Below are 22,981 nucleotides of genomic sequence, written 5' to 3' on the forward strand. Positions count from 1 at the left end.
CTAACTGCTCTTCTATTACAGTGAAAAAAAATTATTTATTTTAAATCTAAAGCTTAACCGATTGTTAAAACAGATATGAGTGGTGGCACTGACTGTGCAAATGGGCAAGGCATCCAACCTCACACAGAAGCTGGCAGGCAGGCAACTGCTCTTCTATTACAGTGAAAAAAAAATATTTATTTTAAATGTAAAGCTTAACCGATTGTTAAAACAGATATGAGTGGTGGCACTGGGCAAGTGGGCACAGTATATGCTGTGAGCCTGACACACAGGCTGGCAGGCAGGCACCTGCAATTACATTACACAGGAAAAAAAAAAAAAGCAGCCTGATGTTCTAGCCCTAAAAAGGGCTTTTTGGGGTGCTGTCCTTACAGCAGAGATCAGATGAGTGCTTCAGGATTGTAGTGGACACTGAATACCCTAGCCTAGCTATCAATTTCCCTATGTAATCAGCAGCAGCTAAACTTTCCCTCCTCTCACTAAGCATGCATCTTCCGAATGAATCGAAAATGGATGCTGGGAGGGAGGTTGGAGGGTGTGGAAGGGAGGGAGTGCTGCTGATTGGCTGTAATGTGTCTGCTGACCGAGAGGCACAGGGTCAAAGTTTGCCCAATGATGACGAATAGGGGGCGGATCGAACTGCGCATGTGTCCGCCCGCCGCGGCGAACGCGAACAAGCTAATTTCACCGGGAACTGTCCGCCGGCGGACAGTTCGGTACATCACTATTGATGATAGGTACAACCTTCTCTAGCAAATGTATTCAGCTACTGTTTTATTGTGAGATTAGTTTCTGTGGTTAAATATCACAGGGTTTTATGTGTGTAGATTTTTAGATAGGGAAGACAAGAAGTGCATTTGAGACTACTGTTTATTCTGTAACACAAGAGAGGGGGCTATGAGATGTAAAAAATGCTCAATGTGTAAATATATTTTCTGAAAATATATATTGCACATTATATCATCTGGAGTGTGTTTTATTTTTATTTTAAAGTTGTGTTTTTTTTTGTTTTGTTTTAAATATGAACCTCTGCAAAGTTTGCAAAACTAAATGGAAAGGAAAAGAGCATAGCAAAATATACAAAATGTAAAAGATTTTGAGTGAAAATGATTTTATTTGACATATCAAAGTAATGCTTCAAAATGTGAATGGACCAGGGCTGCATCACAGGTGATGGGAAGTTCTGGAGTATATGAGAGAAGAACGTAATAAAAGAGGGACAAATTAAGAAAAGAGTATTGGAGAGAAATGGGATAATTATAGAAGAGGGTTATGAATGAGAACATGGCCAGAGCTACGGGGCTTTCTAAGCAAACTTAAAACTGATATTTTGTAACAGAAGTTTGCTATAGGTCTGTAGGAGGAAAAAAACACTAGTTCACATAAGAGACTGATTCTGTTGGCAGAAGGTACTTTATTCTTACTTTTCCTTGTTATGCACAGAGCTTTTGGAGTCCAAGATGGCTACATTCTTTGAGATGTCCTCCTTTTGGCATTTCCCAGTGTCTTCATGATTGCTTATTTACTGATTTAACTCATAACACATCTTCCCAAATGTTTTGATTGCTTATATGTATTTATGTGCATGTCTCCTTGGGCTTCTTTGGTACCCAGCCTCATCTTCCTTGGGTGCCCAGCCTCATGTGCCTCAGGACTTACTCTCACATTTTAGGGTATATGTCTTGTCAGCTGTCACTGATTTGGAGGCCTTGTTACCACCACAGAAACAGATGATGAAGATAATTCTTCAAATTAAGGTTTAGCTTTTGATTTTCTCAGTCTTTACTGGTATCTGCAGAGGAAGCTTTTTTAATCTTTACAATGGAGGATATCAATTTTGTTTTTCTTCTGGAAGTAGTCTGCACTTTAGAAATTTTAGTAAACCTTCAAAGATGGTTGATGTGTTTTTCCATATTATGTCTTCTAAACTCCTAATTTTTCTTGTGTTAAACCTGGCTTTTTTCTAGTTTTGGAAGACAATTCATTATATTAATACTTGCATCCGCCACATAATCACCAAATTGATCTGACAATGTTTCAACCCTGATAGGGTCTTTTGTTTTTATTAAGTTCTGACACTACTTTAGAAAGGATGTATGTTTGTTGTAGGACAATGACTATATCATGAAAAAACAATTTGTTTGGATTGAGGTGGCTCTTTCTCAGCATTGCCCTCTGTAAAATATGGAATTTTGAGAAACTTAAATATAGCAGTTATGAGTTTTCAGACCAATATTTTTCCTGAAGCAAGACAATATAAGATGATTTTGTGCTCAAGATATTGAATGACACTTTTTTTCCTCCTAATTTACTTGAGTCTCATTCCTTTCCAATAAGTTACTTTAGTTTATTGGAAAGGATCGAATAAGATGCTTACATTTTCTCTTCATCCGAAGCATCCCAACCAGAGAGAGATGAAATGCAGGTAAAAACAATAGACCAGAAAAAAATGTTTACAAATAAAGGATGGTGCACAAGTTAGATGGGCCATTGCGATCTCCAGAGTTTTAGTAAGGAAACCATTAGCGTCATCTGAAGAGTTGGGGAAAATTATGTTGTGTGGCTATTGAGATGAATTCTTGGTTGTGTCCATTCAATATGGGTAGGGGAAACGTAAAATATTAATATATGTCAAGTTTAAACGTTGACTTCATATTGTAATTTTGTTAATGTGCAAATTTAGTATTCTAGTGATTTGGAGAACAACAGGCAGTTAGTTGTGACAGTAAAAGCAGAGAGACATGCTTAAAGGGACACTATAGTCACCAAAACAACTTTAGCTTAATGAAGCAGTGTTGGTGTATAGATCCCTCTGCAGTCTCGCTTCTCAATTCTCATCCATTTAGGAGTTAAATCACTTTGTTTATGAACCCTAGTCACACCTCCCTGCATGTGACTTACACAGCCTTCCTAAACACTTCCTGTAAAGAGTCATCTACAGTTTAGCCTTTCTTTATTGCAAGTTCTGTTTAATTTATATTTTCTGATCCCCTGCTATGTTAATAGTTTGCTAGAACCTTTCTGTATGTGATTAAAGTTCAATTTACAGAGAAAGAGATACAATTGTTTAAGGTAAATTACATCTGATTAAAAGTGAAACCAGTTTTATTTCATGCAGGCTGTGTCAATCAGAGCCAGGGGAGGTGTGACAAGGGCTGCATAAGCAGAAACAACGATTCAACTCCTAAATGGCAGTGAGTTGAGCAGCGAAACATGAGAAGCATTAAGCTAAAGTTGCTTCATTAAGCTAAAGTTGTTTAGGTGACTATAGTGTTCCTTTAAGTAAAATCTTTAGACCTTTGTCCAGTCTGCTATATTGTTGTTCAAGATTGAGTAGTTTATTCTTGGTGTGGTATTTAATTTATGTTGTGAAAATGTAGAAGATCTAGAGACTGTGTTTTTTAAATTATTGTACTTGGGTAAACTATTTTGTTGCAGAGTCAGACGTGTAAATATTAGATTGTCATCCTTCGCCTCTGATCCTAGTAGTAGGAAGGCGAGGAATAGAAGGGCAAGTGATCAAGAGGGTTCTTCTTTTGAATTTCTGGTGTTTTTTTTTATTTTTTTTATTATCATTTCTTCCCTGTTTGGCTATAATGAAAATAAGTACTTGGCGATTATTGTTAATGAAAAAGTAAGTATAATGAGTTCATTGCTGTGAAGGTAGGTCCAACTACTTCTGAGAGGGAAGTAAATAAAACAAAACATTTTTTTTTTAAATGGGCATTATAAGTGCCATAACCACTATATGTAAATGTAGTGGTTATGATGCTATTAGGCTGTTTTTGATCAATTTGATCAAAAATGGGCTCCCATGTTTTATTGTTGTTGCTGTTTTTTTGTTTGCTTGTTTGCTTGTTTTTAAACTGTAAACCTCTTATATATAATTATAATATAAATATATTTTGCTATAACCAATTACTTAAAATTTTTAAATTTCTCTACAGGCAACAAAAGAAGTAATAGAAAGGGAGGCCCCGGGAATGGCGTTAGCAATGCTTATGGGATCTCTCACTGTTACTCCCTTGGGAATGCTCTCTAGGTAAGGGAGGAATCTTAGTAAATGTCACTTTTGTTTCTGTTACCTTTGTTTGTGATTTTGCTTCTGGCAAATCATTATAGAATTAGTTATTGTAAAGGTTTATAAGGGTCTGCTGAAGTTTTTACACATTCACATGGACTGTGCACATACCTTATTAAAAAGCATGTTTTGCATGTGTAAAATATGTTAGATTTGACCAAGTATCATTAATTATATGGTCAGTTTTTTTCTGCTAGTGTGTGAAGTTAAATACATTTAAATAAATGAGTTACCGTATTAATTTGATAACCATCAAGTGCTGATATTTGGCAACTTCCTATAGCAAGAATGTAACAGGGAGATGCTGCAGAACATGAAATCATAACCTTAAGAGTCTCAGTTCATTTTTTTCTTTATTATTGATTTTGAAGTCTTAATTTTAGATAACTGAGATCAGTTATCAGTTACCCATAAGTGTTTTACAAGCTAACTCAGAAAAATTGCATACAACATTGAATAATTTGCATTTGTTTAGCAAATATTTTGGATGATGAATCTATTTTCCCTGTACAAATATATTACTTTTATATATAATGTTTCTATATTCTGGAAGTATATTAAGTCAATTCCTTTTTATTTCTCATTTGTTTCTAAGCACAGTTCTACATTCTCTTATTACTTTTAATACCTTTTATTTTATTTGTTACTCTTCTTTTTATAATCTAATGTGAGTGTGTATATATATTAATATTACAACACCACTTTTTTAAAATGCCATAAAAGAAACTGCTAGTAGAAACCTCATGAATCTTGGGGCATTGGTAGAAGACAATGGTGTACAATATACTTTTCAAAATCATGGTTTTAGTGACCGGTTTTGCACAATATTCAGACATCTTTCCAATACCCTAATGCTACAGATATACACATTGCTATGAGAGGTTATGCTGTAACCTACATTTATACTGACCTAAGAGAAGTTGACTGGTTTGGTGGCAACATTCTTCAAACATCATCTTCTCTGAAACTGTGTGTTAGAGCAGTGTGAAATGACACACAAAGGCCCACAGCTAGTCACAGGTATTCAAGGCAAGTCAATATGAAAATGCCAGAATGGCTGATGTGAGCCAATTCGTTTCAGGATGTACTAGAAATGCATACATTTGAATTAAAAATGCATTGTAAAATAAAAGCTGCTTGACATTATTTTTCTAAATTAGTGTTGTGATGCATTTCTGTGGTGTGCTATGCCATCTTTACTATGGCGTCCATATAGGGTGCAGTTTGACGTCCATTTTGGATTGCGTGACCAATTCTGACATGTTTTAGATACCTTGTTAAAACCATATCTTTACTATATGCCTGTTTACCCTCAGTATCTGCTCATGTATTATATTCAAGTTCGTATGCCTCACTACCACTATTGCTGTTTGCAGTTGTATTGTTTATTATTATTTCTATTTTATGAGAAGTTTAACCCCATCTTATCACCTGAAAATGCATCGAAGACATGCCTGTTGTATAATCCTTCGCTCACCACCAATACTTCCAATTGGTATCCTTTTGGGAGAAATCCACTCTGCGTTGTGTTTTAATAGTGAATGTAATATCCCTGTGTCACCTCTTCCAAGAACTATCATATATCGTTATCCCCTTGTCCAGATAAATATATGACTAGCACTACTAAGGTATTCTACCCGATATTACAAATAAACAGCCAACACCATAGTTCTTACCAGAGAGAAATCTTTACTTAGAATCTGCCCAATTAAATATTACAGAAGAAGAATGTTAGAGTTATAGTATTACAGAGTTACAATACATTCATAACACTCACACATTCCATCTATCTAATAATATCTAGTGTTTTGTGTATGTGCTGTGAGATGTTGTGTGCAGCATGTGTGTCTTACCAAACCTAATCTAATGTGATGTCAGTATCTTCTATTTTTAAAGGAATTGGTTCCCATGTTGTAAATAGCAAATTCCTCAGCTCAGTTGATATGTAAATGTGATTTACTTTCCCAAGGCCCAAAGTGTTGTCTATCCTGTTATTTTATTTAAGTGTTAACTCTCCAGCCATCCCTTTGCCTCTAACCTAAGGTGTGATTTCCTAGATAGAGACTCCTTTGAAGAACAGTTGATATGTAAATGTGATAGGTGCCTTTCAGGTGCTGTATCTTTCCAACTATCTAAACAGAAACTCCCTTTGAAGAGAATTCCTGACCTTCCATACACACAGACTTAATCAAGCACATATTAAACAGATATATATATATATATATATATATAATATTTTCCCCAACAATGCCTGCCTGTAACTTCCCCCTGTATCATCATACACATGTGCATAAAGATAAATCTTGCTATCCAAAAAGTTCACTTAACAGTGATATTTCCGTGATGAGTAGTGGTTCATAAGCCCTGAGTCACTACCTTCAACTCCCACTGCTTAAAGAGTCATCATAATTATACAGCCCCAAGTTTAAATATACATCTCCTCTGCTACACTCACACATATCTGCCATCACACAAATAATTCTGATTTCTAAATACCACAAAGATTGTCTTTAAAATGTTCCTTATAAAGGTTTTCCTTAAAGGGGAACTTTCTCTTCCCAGGGTTTTTTAGATTATATTTAGCAAAAATGTGTTTGTGAGATCTAAAAAATAAACTAAATGTAAAAATCCACAGTGCTGTAGCCTGTAAGTGAGAGTGTTCCTCTTTGCTCCCTGTTAATCATTGTTATAAGCTCTACCCTTTGCACAGCACACAGAAAAGAAGCAAAAATAAACAGTGGGGGATATTTATCAAAGTTTCTTAAAAGTGACTGTTAAATTCATTATTTTGATCAAATTTATTAAAGTGTTCTAAATGTAATCTAAAAAGTACAGGTCTTTTTTTTTTTTTTTTTGGCCAGTTGTCTGCAAAAATTTCCATGTTAAAAGACCACCTAGTCTAGGGTGGAGGATTAAAGATAAATGAGACAGATTTATTTTCTGCCCAAAAAAGCAGATGAAAAAATGATAAAACTGTTTTTCCACCGACAAATAGTGCATATTCAAAAATTATGGTTAGGGTGCAAAAGATCAAAAAGTTCTAATTCATTTTGCCAAATATTCACAGAAAATTAACATTAATATGTTTGCGACAGTTTGTCAAATCTGTTCTTTATGTTTCTCCTCCTCATTTACAATATTTGCCCTTGCTGTGCCTTAGCAGGAACTAGATCATGATGTCATTTTCTAAATTCTTCTTCTAATTTTAAATTAAACTTGAGAAAAGGTTAACAAAAGTTATATATAGCGCAAGTTTCATATATGATTTTAAATGTTTTATTTAATTGTGTAATGTTTTGCGAAATATTGGTTCCTTTTTAGTAAAGAAGCTTTACTACACTGAAAAAGTGTACTTACTGAAAAAGGTGAATTATGGTTAAACAAGTTGCAAGAGGTTAAACTCTGTGGCTGTTTTTTGTTTTTTTCGACTATTGGTATCTGGTCATAGGAAAAAAGTACACTATTTGAATTATATGGTTTTACATATCTGGACATAATAACAATCATTTGTTCCTTCGCAGTTCTTAAAATTAGGTAAGTACAACTTCAGGTGAACAACAACACATGATGTATTACACTGTTTTATTATTACACTGATTTATTTAACAAAAATGGAGAAGCCATGTGGGAAAAACTAAGTACACATTATGATTCAATAGCTGGCAAAATCACCTTTAGCAGGATTAACATGAAGTACCGTATTTTTCGCTCCATATGACGCACCACACCTAGTTTTTAGAAGAGGAAACTCAGAAAAAAAATATTTTGAACAAACTATCCCATAGTGTTTTTTACTATGGGAAAGTTTGTTCAGAATATCTTTTTTTCTCCCCTGTCCAATAGTGTTCCTTACCACCCACTCCCCTCTCCTGTCCCATAATGATCTTTAACCCCCCTCCCCTATCCCATAGTGATTTTTAAACCCCCCTTCCTCTGTCCCATAGTGATTTTTAACCCCTCCTCCCCTGTCCCATAGTGTTCTTTAACCCCCATCCCCTTGTCCAAGTGTTCTTTAACCCCCTCCTCCCCTTGTCCAATAGTGTTCTCATCCCATAGTGTCCCCCCTCCCCTCCTCCCATAGTGTCCCCCCCTCCCCTCCTCCCATAGTGTTCTCCCCCTCATCCCATAGTGTCCCCTCCTCCCATAGTGTCCCCCCCCTCCCATAGTGTTCCTCCCTCCCCTCCATAGTGTTCTCCCCCCCTCCAATAGTGTTCTCCCCCCTCATCCCATTGTGTTCCTCACTCCCCTCCTCCCACAGTGTTCCCCCCTCCCACAGTGTTCCCCCCTCCCACAGTGTTCCCCCCTCCCACAGTGTTCCCCCCTCCCATAGTGTTCTCCCCCTCATCCCATAGTGTTCCCCCCTCCCCTCCTCGCTAGTGTTCCCTCCTCGCTAGTGTTCCCTCCTCCCCTAGTGTTCCCCCCTCCCCTCGTGTTCCCCCCTCCCCTCGTGTTCCCCCCTCCCCTCGTGTTCCCCCCTCCCCTCCTCCCCTAGTGTTGCCCCCTCCACCCCTCCCACAGTGTTCCCCCCCTCCTCCCATAGTGTTCCCCTCCCCTTGTCCACCCCCTCTCCCCTCCCCTTGTCCCATAATTACTTACCTGTGTTTTAGCGCGGTCAGGCTTCACAGCGCGCACCGCGGTACTGGAACTTCAATTTCAGGTTCCGGTTTCCGGCGGGACTGAAAGGAAGTGTGCACACTGAGTGCGCACTTCCTTTCAGTCCCGCGGGAACCGGAACCTGAAATTGAAGTTCCTGTACCGTGGTGCGCGCTGTGAAGCCGGCCCACGCTACAAGACAGGTAAGTAAAGCTTCATATTCGCTCCATAAGACGCACAGACATTTCCCCTCACTTTTGAGGGGGGAAAAAGTGCGTCTTATGGAGCGAAAAATACGGTAATTGTTTTCTTTATGACTTTATCAGTTTCTCACATTGTTGTGATGGAGTTTTGGCCTACTCTTTTTTACAATGTTGCTTCAGACCATTGAAGTTTGGTGGCATTTGTTAAAGGACCACTATAGTGCCAGGAAAACATACTCGTTTTCCTGGCACTATAGTGCCCTGAGGGTGCCCCCACCCTCAGGGTCCCCCTCCCGCCGGGCTCTGGGGAGAGGAAAGGGGTTAGAACTTACCTTTCTCCAGCGCTGGGCGGGGAGCTCTCCTCCTCCGATTCTCCTCCTCTCCTCCCATTCGGCTGAATGCGCACACGCGGCAAGAGCTGCGCGCGCATTCAGCCGGTCTCATAGGAAAGCATTATCAATGCTTTCCTATGGATGTTTGCGTGCTCTCACTGTGATTTTTACAGTGAGAATCACGCAAGCGCCTCTAGCGGCTTTCAGTGAGGTTTCTCTGAAACTGCTATGTTTATAAAAAAATGGGTTAACCCTAGCTGGACCTGGCACCCAGACCACTTCATTAAGCTGAAGTGGTCTGGGTGCCTAGAGTGGTCCTTTAATACCCATCTCTTTCAAGGTCCCACCACAGCATTTCAATCGCGTTGAAGTCTGAACTCTGACTAGGCCATTGCAATACCTTGATTCTTTTGTTTTTCAGCCAATCTGTTCTTGATTTGCTGCTGTGCTTGGGATCATTGACCTGTTGCATGACCCAATTTCAGCCAAACTTTAGCTGTCACACAGATGGCCTCACATTTGACTCTAGAATACTTTGGTATAGAGAGGCGTTCATAGACGTTTTAAAACCTGCAAAGTTTGCAGGTACTGTGACTGCAAAACAAGCCAAAATCATCACTCCTCCACCATCATGCTTCACAGCTGGTATAAGATGGTGTGCTGATATGCTGTGTTTGATTTTCCCCAAACGTGGTGCTGTGCATTATGCCCAAACATCTCCACAATGTCCATAGGATATTGTTCCAAAAGTCTTGTTTGTTCAGATGCAACTTTGCAAACCTAAGCCGTGCTGCCATCTTCTTTTTAGAGAGAAGAGACTTTCTCCTGGCACCCTTTCCAAATAAACCCTACTCGTTCAGTCTTTTTCTAATTGTACTGTCATGACTTTGGGTTGAATTTGCGCTCTCATTGTAGAATGAAGGGCTTTAAATTGTTTGTAAATGGCCTTATAACCCTTCCCAATTTGTTGGGCAGGAATATTGCTGATAGCTTTCTTCCTTGGCACTGTGTTAAAATACTCACTTGAATGTTTCAGACCAACATACTGCTAAAACTTCGGCTTTTATAGAAGTAGTCACGCTTGCTGAAGATCAATTATTTAAGGGCGTTTGGTTAGCGGCACCTGTCTGCTACTTAGCCTCCTAATTCCTCTTAATTCAGTACGGAGTACTTTGTTTTTCACCCACCGCTTCTCCACTTTGGCTTTATTTTTCTTAAATCATGACACGGTGCCATATGTCATTTGTTGTTTTACATCTGTGGTTGTATTTACCTGATTTTAAGACTTGCTAAGGAAAAGATAATTGTTATGTCCTGATATGTAAAACCATAGAATTCACTTTTTCCCGTGACAGTATTTGTCCATTGAACTTCAAGAATACAGAACTTTGAATTTATCTTACATTCTAAACACTTTTTTCCCAATCTTTCCATTTCTTCTCCAGGCCTGTGTGTGGAATTCGTGGAAAGACTCTTATAATCAATTTACCAGGTAGCAAGAAAGGGTCACAGGTAAATAACCAATATCGCATAAAAATGATGGTATTTTTTCTTTTCGTTTTTTTAATTTATAATGCTAATTGCATATTGTTTAATCATATAATATATTTACATTTAAGTCTATATGTATATTAAAGGTAAATACATATTTCCAGAGGCATTTTAGCATCAATTAAACCTTTTTGGGATTGATGCTTTGGATTTTTTTGTTGTGTTTTTTTGTTTGTTTGTTTTTTTGTGTTTTTTTTTAGGTTTACAAGTAAAGTTTAGTACAGTTAAGGTTTTTTTTTGTTTGTTTTTTAAATCTTTGCTAAATCAAAGTGAAGCAATTAATAATGTTATTAGGTGTGGATAATAAATCCAATAAAGAGCCTATATTAACAAAATAAATGTAGACATATGAAGGGCAGAATAAGAAATGGAAAAGAGGACAAGAAAAAAAATGAAACACAGAGAAAGAAAGAAGAAAACCAAATAATTTCTGCCAAAGTTAGCAGCAATAGACTTTAAATTATTTTAATGCCTATAATCACATTGAATTGGTTGTACTGCCTGGAGTCTTCAGGCACTGTGCCTGTATTTAGAGTAAATACATTTTTCAAGCATTTTAACACCAAATGAGGGTTAATGGCCTACCACAGCCAGGCTGCCAGTGAAGATTCTTCCTTAGCCATATCATTTCATACCAGCCAGCAATTGGCAACTGTTAAAGGATCTCTATAGGCACCCAGACCACTTCAGCTTAATGAAGTGGTCTGGGTGCCAGGTCCATCTAGGAGTAACCCTTTCTGCTGTATGTTTACAAATGGGTTAATCCAGCCTCTAGTGGCTGTCTCCTTGACAGCCGCTAGAGGCGCTTCCGCGCTTCTCACTGTGATTTTCACAGTGGGAAGACGCCAGCGTCCATAGGACGCGCATGCGCATTCAGCCGATGACGGGGAAAGGAGGAGGAGAGTCCCCAGCGCCAAGGCAGCCGGGCGCTGGAAAAAAGATAAGGGATAAACCCCTTCCTCACTCTAGAGCCCGGCAGGAGGGGGGCCCAGAGGGTGAGGGGGACCCAAGGACCCTATAAAGCCAGGAAAAAGAGTATGTTTTCCTGGCACTATAGTGGTCCTTTAAGGCTAATGCTTTCCCAGTAGCCCAAGCAGCAAGTAGGGAAAAGGATGATGAAGAGCATTAAACCTTTAAAAATAGTTTAGCTCTGGATGGAGTGCCTTTGTGGACTCCAATCACTAAAACTAATTTAATCAGATAAAGCAATTACAGTACCTACAGTATCCGCTTAAATAAAGTTCCTTTATGTAAACTTTAGTCAATGTTTGCTTGTTTTTTGTAAAGTGATGGGGTGACTTTAGAAACATACTCTTATGAACATACCTATTAACTAGTGTTTCACTGACATAGGATAATATTTTTAGATCGTGGTGCATGTATTATCCATTGTTTGCCAGACTAACAACCCAAAAATTACTTACAATTGTGTTCTTTTGGTCAATGCAGGAATGCTTTCAGTTTATACTGCCAGCCCTACCTCATGCCATAGACCTTTTGAGGGATGCAATTGTAAAAGTAAAAGAAGTTCATGATGAGTTGGAAGATTTGCCTTCACCGCCACCACCCCTCTCTCCTCCACCAACAACAAGCCCTCACAAGCAGACAGAAGATAAAGGTGTACAGTGTGAAGAAGAGGAGGAAGAGAAAAAGGACAGCGGAGTTGCATCAACTGAGGATAGTTCCTCTTCACATATTACTGCAGCCACCATTGCAGCAAAGGTTAGTTTTAAAATAAATTCTGTGTAAGACTGAAAGCTAGTGATGAAATGTTTATTTTGTTAAGTACTTAAAGGAACACTATAGGGTCAGGAACACAAACATGTATTCCTGACCCTTTAGTGGTAAAACCACCATTTAGGTAGCTTGTCGTCTCCTGTTAACCCCTTTAAAAAGTAATAAAACTTACCTTATTTCCAGGTGCTGGCCCCACCCCCGACCTACCTTCTTGCTGACATCAGAATTGATCATTTTTAGCCAATCCAATGCTTTCCCAGCTGGTCCAAATGCTGGCTTGGCGAATCAGCACCTTCTCATAGAGATGCATTGAATCGATGCATCTCTGAGGAAAATTCTGCACTAAATGGCAGTGCTGCATACTGTGCACCACTGTCCCAGGAAGCACTTCCAATGGCCATTGGAATTGTCCCTAGGGGCAATGTAAACACTGCCTTTTCTCAGAAAATAGTGTTTACATGAAAATCCCTGCAGGATACAATTATACTCACCAGAATAACTACATGAAGCTGTAGTTGTTCTGGTGACTATAATGTCCCGTTAGTAGAGTCAATATTTTTTCAACATATTATCTAAGGAATAGACCCCCTAAAGTACACCCCTCCTCACCCACCCACAAATTTATATATGTTTATATATGTGTGTGTGTATGTGTATAATATATATATTAGTGTGTCAGCCCCAAGAGTGGAAGTGATCCTTTTTAATTTTTTTATAAAAAATGTCTAAAGAAAAAAAAAAAAAAAAAACATGGGGAATACAGCAAAACACAGAAACAGATAATGGTATAGTACCCCCTGGCACCACTCACTTCATATATGTGAATATTGCAATCACAAAATGTCTTTAAAAGTGAAGCTTTGAAATAAATATGGTAACTCCCCACGATTTTGATATAATGGATTTAGGGCTGGTTATTGAATAGATCTGCTAAAACAAAGACCAATAGTGCAGTACAATAGTAATGTTAAAAGTAATAACACATATTTTTCTATTTAATGTAAAACGAGGTCATCAGACTTATAACAAACATTACCGGTAATTTGTACAGATCAGGTTCTGCCATAACGCGTTTCATGTTGGATAATTAGTCATCAAGTGCCAAATAGACCACTCCACATTAAAAAAAAAAATAAAAAAAATCTATACACAATAAAACCACAATGCAAGGAAAATCCCACAAAATAATCTAAACAAAATATGTGCAAATTAAATATTGGCAATAATAAACATTAAAAAAAAATAAAAAATCAATAAGTCTCTATAATGCAAATATTATTCTGCCAGTTCTTCCTGTATATTTACCTATTATTTGTAGCTATATGTTCTTTACTGCTCAAGTATTGGTTTATAGCAGATATGGCGTCTTTGATTGTGATCACATCAGGAATTAAAAAAAAAAAAAAAATTAAGCTTTCCTGATTTATTCATTCCAATAATCTCACCCTTTTTTTCTGTTTTGGTCATTCTTCTTCTATCCTGCTTTGCTTACATCTTTTACTGTCTATATTTCAGTTTTTCTCTCTGCTTATCACAAGTGTAGCGGTTTCCATTATGCAACAAAAAGGGGGAAAACTATTTCTTGACTCCATATTGGCAATCATTTTTCTCTCTTGAATCAACAACCGGTTTACATAAGTATCAATTATATTCTTGAATATTCTGTTTATGCAAAAAAGCATCCAAGCCTTTTTTCAATTTTTTTTATTATCTATAGAATCTGATAAGACAACCTCTTTAGGCAGAGAATTCAACATCTGTATTGTCCTTACTCTAAAAAAACCCTTTCCTCTCCTGTAAGTGAAAACGCCTTTTTTACCGTCTCAATGGGTGACCTCCAGTCTTGTATATTCCTGCTAATGAATGTTAGTGGTTTGTACTGACCCTTTGTATATTTGTATAGTGCTATGATGATGATGCACCTTTTTTTAAAGAAAACAAATCCAGTTTTTCTAACCTTTCCTTATAATTAACCCCTTAAGGACGGTGGGCGTTCTATGACATTCTTGTTGGGGGGTCCTAAACGCCACAGGGCGGCATAAAACGTCCCTGCCATCCTTAAAGGGGCACTCCAGTGCCAGGAAAACAATCCGTTTTCCTGGCACTGCAGGTACCCTCTCCCTCCCACCCCCCATCCCAAGTTGCTGAAGGGAATAAAACCCCTTCAGTGACTTACCTGCATCCAGTGCCGAAATCCCTCGGCGCTGGTTCAGGGTCCGCCCAAGCTCCTCCCCCACCGACGTCATCCGGCGGGGTAGACCTATTGCGCATGCGCGGCCGGCGGCGAGGGAGACCTAATGCGCATGTGCGGCAATGCCACGCACGCGCATTAGACCTCCCCATAGGAAAATACTTTCAATGCTTTCCTATGGGGAATTTAGCGACGCTGGAGGTCCTCACATAGCGTGAGGACGTCCAGCGACGCTATAGCACAGAAAATCTGTGCTATAAACGCGGAAGAGCCACTAGAGGAGGAGTTAACCCTGCAATGTAAATATTGCAGTTTATGAAAACTGCAATATTTACAGTTGCAGGGTTAAGGGTAGTGGGAGTTGGCACCCAGACCACTCCAATGGGCAGAAGTGATCTGGGTGCCTGGAGTGTCCCGTTAATACTCACCAGGTTCCCGCCAGCCGTCACGGTCCAGGCTGCTCGGCCCCCTCCATCCGATCTGGTCCTCCCAGGCCATGTGAACGTGCGGTACACACTATCACATGGCCGGCATGTGCAGTGCCTGCACGGGGACTGTCAGGCAGCCCCCTAGTGCCTGTAAAAAGGTTTTTCACAGTGAGAAGCGCCTCTAACGGCTGTCAATGAGACAGCCACTAGAGGCTGGATTAACCCTAATGTAAACACAGCAGTTTCTCTGAAAATGAATTAATGAAGATTATCCCTTAATTGCCCTATATAAAATATCCCACCCACAGATGTTAAGCTCACCGGTCTGTAGTTTCTGGGTTGAGCTTTCGAACCCCTTTAAAATATATGCAGCACATCTGCTTTTCTCTACTGAATTACTGTAGGAAAAGAATCCTAAAAATTAAAAAAAAAAAAAATGTTATGGATATTTCACAGATTATCCTGTCTACTCTTCTAAAAGTAGAATAATCAACCACCAGAACCTGTTCAGCCTTTCCTTCACACTAAAGGTTCCCTCAACTGTTAAGAGCAGCTTCCTCAAGCACAACCACTCCTAATCTGATACTCCAACATCTTCACTCAAGCGGGCAAATCTGCTGGGATTTGGCCACGCCCTTCCTCTTCCCTCATACTCTGCTACCTCACCCATCTGTCTCCTAGCTACCTGCCTGCTTTCCAGCTGGCTCATCTCCTCCTATCTGGCCCCACTAAACTTTGCTCAGTGAGCAGAAGAAAGCCCTCTCTAAGGTTCTCAGTCTGCCTCAGTGTTGCAAATTGGCTCTCCAGATCTCCGATCTGAGCTTCCTTAGAAGCCACTTGCTCACATTTGAAACAGTAGAAAGTATCCTAAAAAAGACTCTTCCAAGCATACATGCAGCAGACTGTGCACTTAGTCAAATTACTACTCTTGCTAACACTTATACTTGCCCCACTAAAACAAATGCAACATTTAAAAGGGTGGTCTTACTTAACGATATACTATTTTAAAATAGATTACCAGAGAACCACTTAGTGAGTAACCTCTGTGAGTTAAATAGGTGCACACAGATGACACACAGTCACACAGATGAAAGTTAAGAACCAACTCCCTTAATTAGCTCATGCTGAAAAGGGCACTTATAGTTTTGGTTTTATAGGCTACTACATTAAAAGAACACTAACATTTTAAATAGATATGTGTTTACAGTATTAGAGTGTTCATGTGCATATTTTAGATTATTAGGCCAAAACCTTTAAAATAATAAAAAACAAGTGAAGCTCACCTTTAGTCCAGCATAATTCTCGTTTAAGTCACGACTGATGGAGGGGCAATCCAGTACTTCTTGTAAAGAAATGACAATGGATGAATAAATGATTGAATTATATCACCTGGCAGTGATACAGAATATGATTACATGATAAGACTAATTATGATTAGGCTGTAATTACAGAAGGTAAAAGGAAACAAGACCTCAGTCACCTAAACTTAGTAAAGCTCCAAGAAGTCCATTATGTCAGAAACTGTTATTATGCACTAAAATGCCTGCACCGTGACTATTCTCCTACACTACACTTAAAGGGACACTCCACTGCTCAAATACAAAATAAATAAAAAATCATTGTGTAGTAGAAACACCCCAAATGGAAACGTGCATGCATTTAAATATTTATTTTTTTCATTGGAGTTATATCTAAAAGTCAGCTGTCAAAACCTACAGATCTCTTGTCTGTTGCCTTTGCAAGCTCTCCCATTCTAACCCCGCCCAGACTTTCTGTGGCTGTCCAATCACAGACATCCCTATAAGTCAGGTGCTTTGAGCAATTGTTGCCTCTTAAGATCAGCCGCATTGAGCTAACAAATCAGGAAGTAACATTACCTATTGTCTGCTTAAGAGCCAAGAGGGTGTAACCAGGTTAATTTATAAATCTGTCAATTTTAATTGAAATCTACACTTTTTGCAAAGTTAAATAAAGAGGACACACTCTTCACATATGAAGCTTTTCAGCAAGCTAAAGTTGTTTAGGGGTATTAAATGACCCTTTAAAATACACTGCACTAATCTCTTCACAGTTCTTGAACCCATTAGGATTAAGTTTAGGAGGTAATCCATTTAATTTCTGCAGGGTATTCACACACCCCCTGGCAGTGACACACACAGTTTACCTACACACTACCTGGTTGTTTTCATATTTTAAGAGGTTATTATGTTCTGCTCTTTTAATTGCTCACTAGAGCAAAGCAGCCTATTGTGAGAGATTAAATAAATTAGACGAAGAAAGAAGAAATCTAAACTTTACAGGAAGAATCAAGAATTCTTTGAAACCTGTAAACTTGTCTGCACTATAAGTTGCACCCATAAATTTTAGCTAGAAATTTAGGAGGTAAAAAAAAATAAAACAACCTGCACCAGTATTACAGTAAAAGTTAGCTTATGTACATAGGAGATATTGCATGTGTAGGTGTAGTGAGATGTAGCAGATGTGTGTGTTTAAGGATTGTAACGTATGCATGCAGGGGACGTGGTGTGTGTGTGTGTACAGCGGATGCAGTGTCTGTATCTGTAAAGGTTAGTGCGTGTATACAGTGGATGCAGTGTGTGCATTTGTGGGGTTGGAAAGGGATTAGTGTGGGAGGTGAGAGGAGCAGTTTTATATATTTATATATATATATATATATATTTACACTCCTATATACTGAAAATATGGTACATTGTTTTATTCATACACTTTGTAAAATATCCAGTGCTCAATCATTTATTGGACACTTGCAATGTAATGATTTTTTTTTAAATATAATACACTATATCATCCACTTTTCCCCCCAAGCTTTTATCCTTAAGCCGATATTTGTTGAGAGGTATTTAAAGGGTCTTTATAGTCACCAAAACAAATTAAGCTTAACTAAGAAGTTTAACCCCTTAAGGACACATGACATGTGTGACATGTCATGATTCCCTTTTATTCCAGAAGTTTGGTCCTTAAGGGGTTAAATGTATATATAGATCACGCCTCAAAAGTTTCTCTGCTCAATTCACTGCCATTAAGGAGTTAATTCACTTTTGTTTCTGTTTATGCAGCCCTAGCCACACCTCTCTTTCATTTTCATTCAGATGTCACTTACTTTAAAAGTTTTTATCTCATGATTTGAAAATTGAACTTTAATTACATACAGGAGGCTCCTGCAAGGTATAAAAACTATTAACAGAGCAAGAGACAAGAAACTCTAAATTAGAATTTGCAATAAAGGAAGTGTAAACATTAGATGACTCTTTATGGGAAGTGTTTAGAGAGGCTGTGAAAGTCACATGGAGGGAGGTGTGGCTAGGGCTGTATAAACAAAGTGATTTAACTCCTAAATGGCAGAGAATTGAGCAGTGAGCCTTCAGGGGCATGATCTATACACCAGAATTTGTGGTTGTAGTAGCATTGTGGAGAATGCTGAATCTTTCCTGTGAGTTTTATCCGGTCTCTGATATTTGTCAGCTTATTGTGCAGAAGACAGTGTCAACTGGTTCCAACGTTGGGTTACCGCTCTCCTGGCCACGAGGACCACGGCAGTAAAAAGACAGTGTTTACTGCAATAAGCCTGAAGGGAATGATTATACTCACCAGAACAAATACAATAAGCTGGTGACTATAGTGTCCCTTTAAAGTGTTTTAGGTGCACATAGATTTTCAGAATAACAATGAGATTAAGGTCTTTTTTTTTACTTTGTATGTATATTTTGATAACATTTTACTCTGAAGTGCATGTGGTCTCCGATTAGCTTGGCTTAATGGAATTAATTAGAAAATATTGCATGAATATACATATACAGCCTTATGCCTCATAACTAATCTCTATTTTATATAGAATAATATTTGGATGATATTGTTTCTTAATTAGAAAATTATCTAAAAGCATTGTATCACTCCCTGTACAAAGACAGGTCTCTGTAGCTGGATTTCCTGTATGGGGGACATCTCGAGAACATAGGTATGGGTTTTGGTAGCCCCCTTCCTGTCTCTTGACCCGTCCTATTTTTAGTTCTTTGCCTTTTCTGTCTTTTTTTTTTTTTTTTTATAATTCTTTATTTTTGCAGTGCATATCAGGTAAACAGACGCATGTGAGGTACCCCAACGGCAATCCTCATGCGTTATTAAGACATATGTAAAAATGGGGTAGTTGAGTATACTTGCACTTTTTTTATATTTAAACCAGTAATAGTGTTAACAAGCCATAATCAACAGCTATAGCCAGCATGAACTGTGGTGTGTAGGTTATCAAGCAACTGTTGTACAGCATCCCGAGGGAATACACAATTTTTAGGTCATTAATACAAGCTAAGTTAGCAGAGTATAGTAATCAATTAATTGTAAATGAGACAATTTTGTAACATACTGCAGGTTGCTGATTTGCTCGACCTTGCGTGTTAAACATGCGTAACTGTAGTTAGGATACACAATATTGAAAAGAAATAGAAATGCTGGTGGTGTGTATGTCCTGCCTTTGTGATGGCGACGTGCCTGTGTGTATGTTGAGCTGTGTAGGCTTACATCATGTATATCTACGATAGGTGTGCCTCCGTGGGCATTGCTTTGGCGTGATTATTCTATTAGTGAGTCTAACTGACGTGCCTGCTGAGCAGGGCACCATAATCCAAACCCGTGACACGTTTAATCTAGGCTTCTCTTTTAGAGACCCTATATGCTCATTAACTCAAAGTTATCAACCCGCTGTTTAGTAGCTCACGATATGCTCTGGTGCTGTCTAGTGTTCATTATGTGGACTAATATGCATGCATCTGAGACGTCACTGCCATGGTATTAGTGAAGACTACACTCTTATGCATTATGTGTGGGGTTGGAAAGACTCAGCTAATCTTAAGTGAAACAAATTAACATAACATTTTGAACTGCATAAACTTGCTGTCATTTTTGCGATTGCGTCGCTGGGTTGTTTGTAGCCTTGGTTAGGGACCCTGTCCAGATACAATTTACGGCTAGCATCCAGCTCCCGTAGGTAATCAGTCATCCGATTCCCTGGCTGGGATTCCACCTTCCTTTTGTGCCATGTCCAAGATTTTCCCGCCAGGGTGAGAGTCGGTCGAACCGTAAGCTGCATAGGTCCGTGGACAGTCCGCTCGGGCCCCCTCTTGTGGGTTGCGGATGGGCCCTCTGTTTGTTGTGCCCGCCGGTTACCATCCTCTCTGCATCCCGGTCAGCGTTGTGACCTGTGTTGTAGGCTGCTGTGTGCTGGGTTGCACTGTGCTTGATAGGGATTGCCTGGGCAGTCGACAGGGATGCAGGTCGTGCATGCTGGCGGTTCCCGCTCTGGAGCGTGGGGGCGCGGGTGTTAGTGCCCAGCAACCCCGGCGCCGCTCTCTGCCGTGCTGGTCTTCTGCTTTGCTCCCCTCGGGGGGCCGCACCGGAGCCACGAGGGGGTTTCCCATCCAGGTGGCGCCGTGTTGCCGGGCGGTTCCAAGCCGTCACCTCTTTCATCGCTTGAAGGCCTGTCTCCGGGTGTTTAGCTGCTTCCAGAGGCTGGCACGGAGCCTATCGCAGAACTCCCATATGTGCGTGGCAGGCTTGGTAAGTGTGCGCCTTTTCTTGGGCTGTGTTTGAGTCGCCATCTTGGTTTGGCCTTCGTAGTCCAGTTTGATCGTTGTTTTTTTCGCTTGATCAGGTTTTGATGCAGGGGCATTTGTCCCCAGCTTGGACCGGGATGTCCCCCACCGGTCCAGAGGTGGGGGGGGGGGGAGCAGGGCTGTGTTGTATTCATGCTTGGAAGCACAGCCCGCGCCGGGGGATCGGCCGCCTCCCCCGGACCTCTGGCCCCGCTCTGGTTTAGGCCGCATGGTCGGCATTGGGCTTTCTGTAGCGCTTCGTCTCCGGGGAGGTACCATTCTGTGGCTCTTGTCGTCGTGAGTCTGTCCCTGGCCACCTTGTGCCGCTAACGTTGGCAATTCCGTCGGTGTTGTCGGGATTATGCCCGTTATGGCGGGAGCTTGCAGATTGTGCGGCCGGCCATCTTGGCTGTCAGGCCCCGCCCCCTTTTCTGTCTTTTTTTAACCCTGCTCTTCCCCAATTTACTTACTGTCTCCCATGCAGAGATCCTGCCCTTTACCCTGTTCCCATTCTCTTTTGTTCATTATTCATAGTTCCCTACTGAAACACATAAGCCTTTGGATTTAGTTTAAGGATTCCTCTGCTCTACCCAAATCACATTATCTTGCATCTCGAGACTACAGAATGATGTGCACTACTTGATTGTTGTTCCCATGAGCTCTTTTCAGAAAGTCTCAATCGCATCTCTGGGATTCCTACCTCTTGGTTTGCTTCCCCTGCATGGGGTATTTTTTCCTAATGTGTTTTTGTCTTTGTTTTTGAATTGATCAAAAAATCTTAAATAAAGCTTGACAAAAAAAAATACATTGTATTTAAAATCACACCTCCCTCACCGCCCGGGATCAATACACACAGCCAGCCGCTTGCCTCTACAAACCACTAGCTTTCCACCCACTGAACCCCACAGGGTAAGCTTTTTTTATTAAAATAAGCAATAATGGGTCTGTCTGTCATTGTAAGTGTATGTCTGTCATGGTGTGAGTGATTGAGAGTGTGTCTGTCTGTGTCATGGTGTATATGTGTGTGTATCTTTCTGCTATGTTATGGTGTGTTTACGTGTCTGTCATGGGGTGCATGTCTGTTATGGTATGTGTGTGTGTCTGTTTGTCATGGGCTGTGTGTCTGTCATGGTATGTGTGTGTCTGTCTGCCATAGTGTGTGGTCTCCCCTCGACTGACCCCCTACCTCTATGGCTGAGATTATCAAGCTTGATGATATTAGCCAATCCAATGTTTTCCTATATGAAAGTATTGGGAGGCTATTGCGCATGCGCTGCAAAAAGGTGCACCAATCAGCATCTCCTCATAAAGATGCATTAAATCAATGCATCTGTATGGGGAATGTTCACCGCCTCCATGCACAACATGGAGACGCTGAATGTAGGTGCTGCACACTGTGCAGCACTGACACAGGAAGCACCTCTGAGTGACTAGAGGTGTCACTAGGAAGCATTGTAAACACTGGCTTGGGGACTATAGTCTCCAAAAGTGATCTTGGTGACTATAGTGTCCTTTTAAGAATTGTATTTTTGTCATTGAATATAAAGTTGTGTAAGTTTAAAAAGAAAAAAGGCTCCTAACTTTTTTAACTGGCTCCTAGATTCAAAGCAAATTTGTCAAGCCATGATTTAGTCCAATGTGTCAACCACAGGGACCAGCTTTTTAAATACTTTTGCTTGTTGCCACTAGTTGACCAGTGCATCTCCTCTATTTGTCTTGTGTCCTCTATTCTATTTATGGGGATGGGATATTGGTGTGCTTCCAGTATGCTGGGGTTAAGGCATTAGCCTTTCCTAGAAGTAGCTACAGTAGTGTCTGCTGGCTAAGGTCTTGGGGAGGTAGAGTTAGGCCAACCCAGCAGGACATGTGATGGAGCGAGTGTAGGAATATCTGGTATTATCTGCTTAATAACCGCAATGATTTGTCCCCAGAAGGCTTGAATATCCGTGCAATACCAGCATATGTATTCAATATAACCCCCTGCTCTCTGACCCCTCTAACATATGCTACTTATTGTGGGTATGTAGGAGTGGAGTAGGGATATGGTCCTTTACAATCTGGTCAATCTATTGTAAAATGCTTCTCTCTTACATAAACTAATAGAAGCCAACATGACCTTCCCAAATATGTATGACCAGTCCATGTCTGTAAGATGTATGCGCAGAGCAGATGTCCATTTGTCCATTTGGAAATTGGTAGAGTCCTTGCTGGATGCACATGTCTGTATTAAGGAGTAGATCTGCGATAGGGGACTCTTCA

At 39.8% G+C, this 22,981-nt stretch overlaps 1 protein-coding gene across 26 annotated transcripts in view; it reads left to right on the forward strand.

The window, feature by feature from the left end:
• Positions 1 to 22,981, forward strand: part of GPHN (gephyrin) — a 417,472-nt gene that overhangs the window by 194,041 nt on the left and 200,450 nt on the right. For all 26 annotated transcript variants that reach the window (XM_063439077.1, XM_063439080.1, XM_063439078.1 and 23 more), the window contains exons 5-7: positions 3,948 to 4,042; positions 10,655 to 10,721; positions 12,210 to 12,482. In XM_063439077.1, the coding sequence (XP_063295147.1) occupies positions 3,948 to 4,042; positions 10,655 to 10,721; positions 12,210 to 12,482 (435 nt within the window). The remainder of the gene's footprint in view (positions 1 to 3,947; positions 4,043 to 10,654; positions 10,722 to 12,209; positions 12,483 to 22,981) is intronic.

The sequence above is a fragment of the Pelobates fuscus genome, chromosome 13, assembly GCF_036172605.1.
Source record: "Pelobates fuscus isolate aPelFus1 chromosome 13, aPelFus1.pri, whole genome shotgun sequence".
NCBI classification, from domain to species: Eukaryota; Metazoa; Chordata; class Amphibia; order Anura; family Pelobatidae; genus Pelobates; species Pelobates fuscus.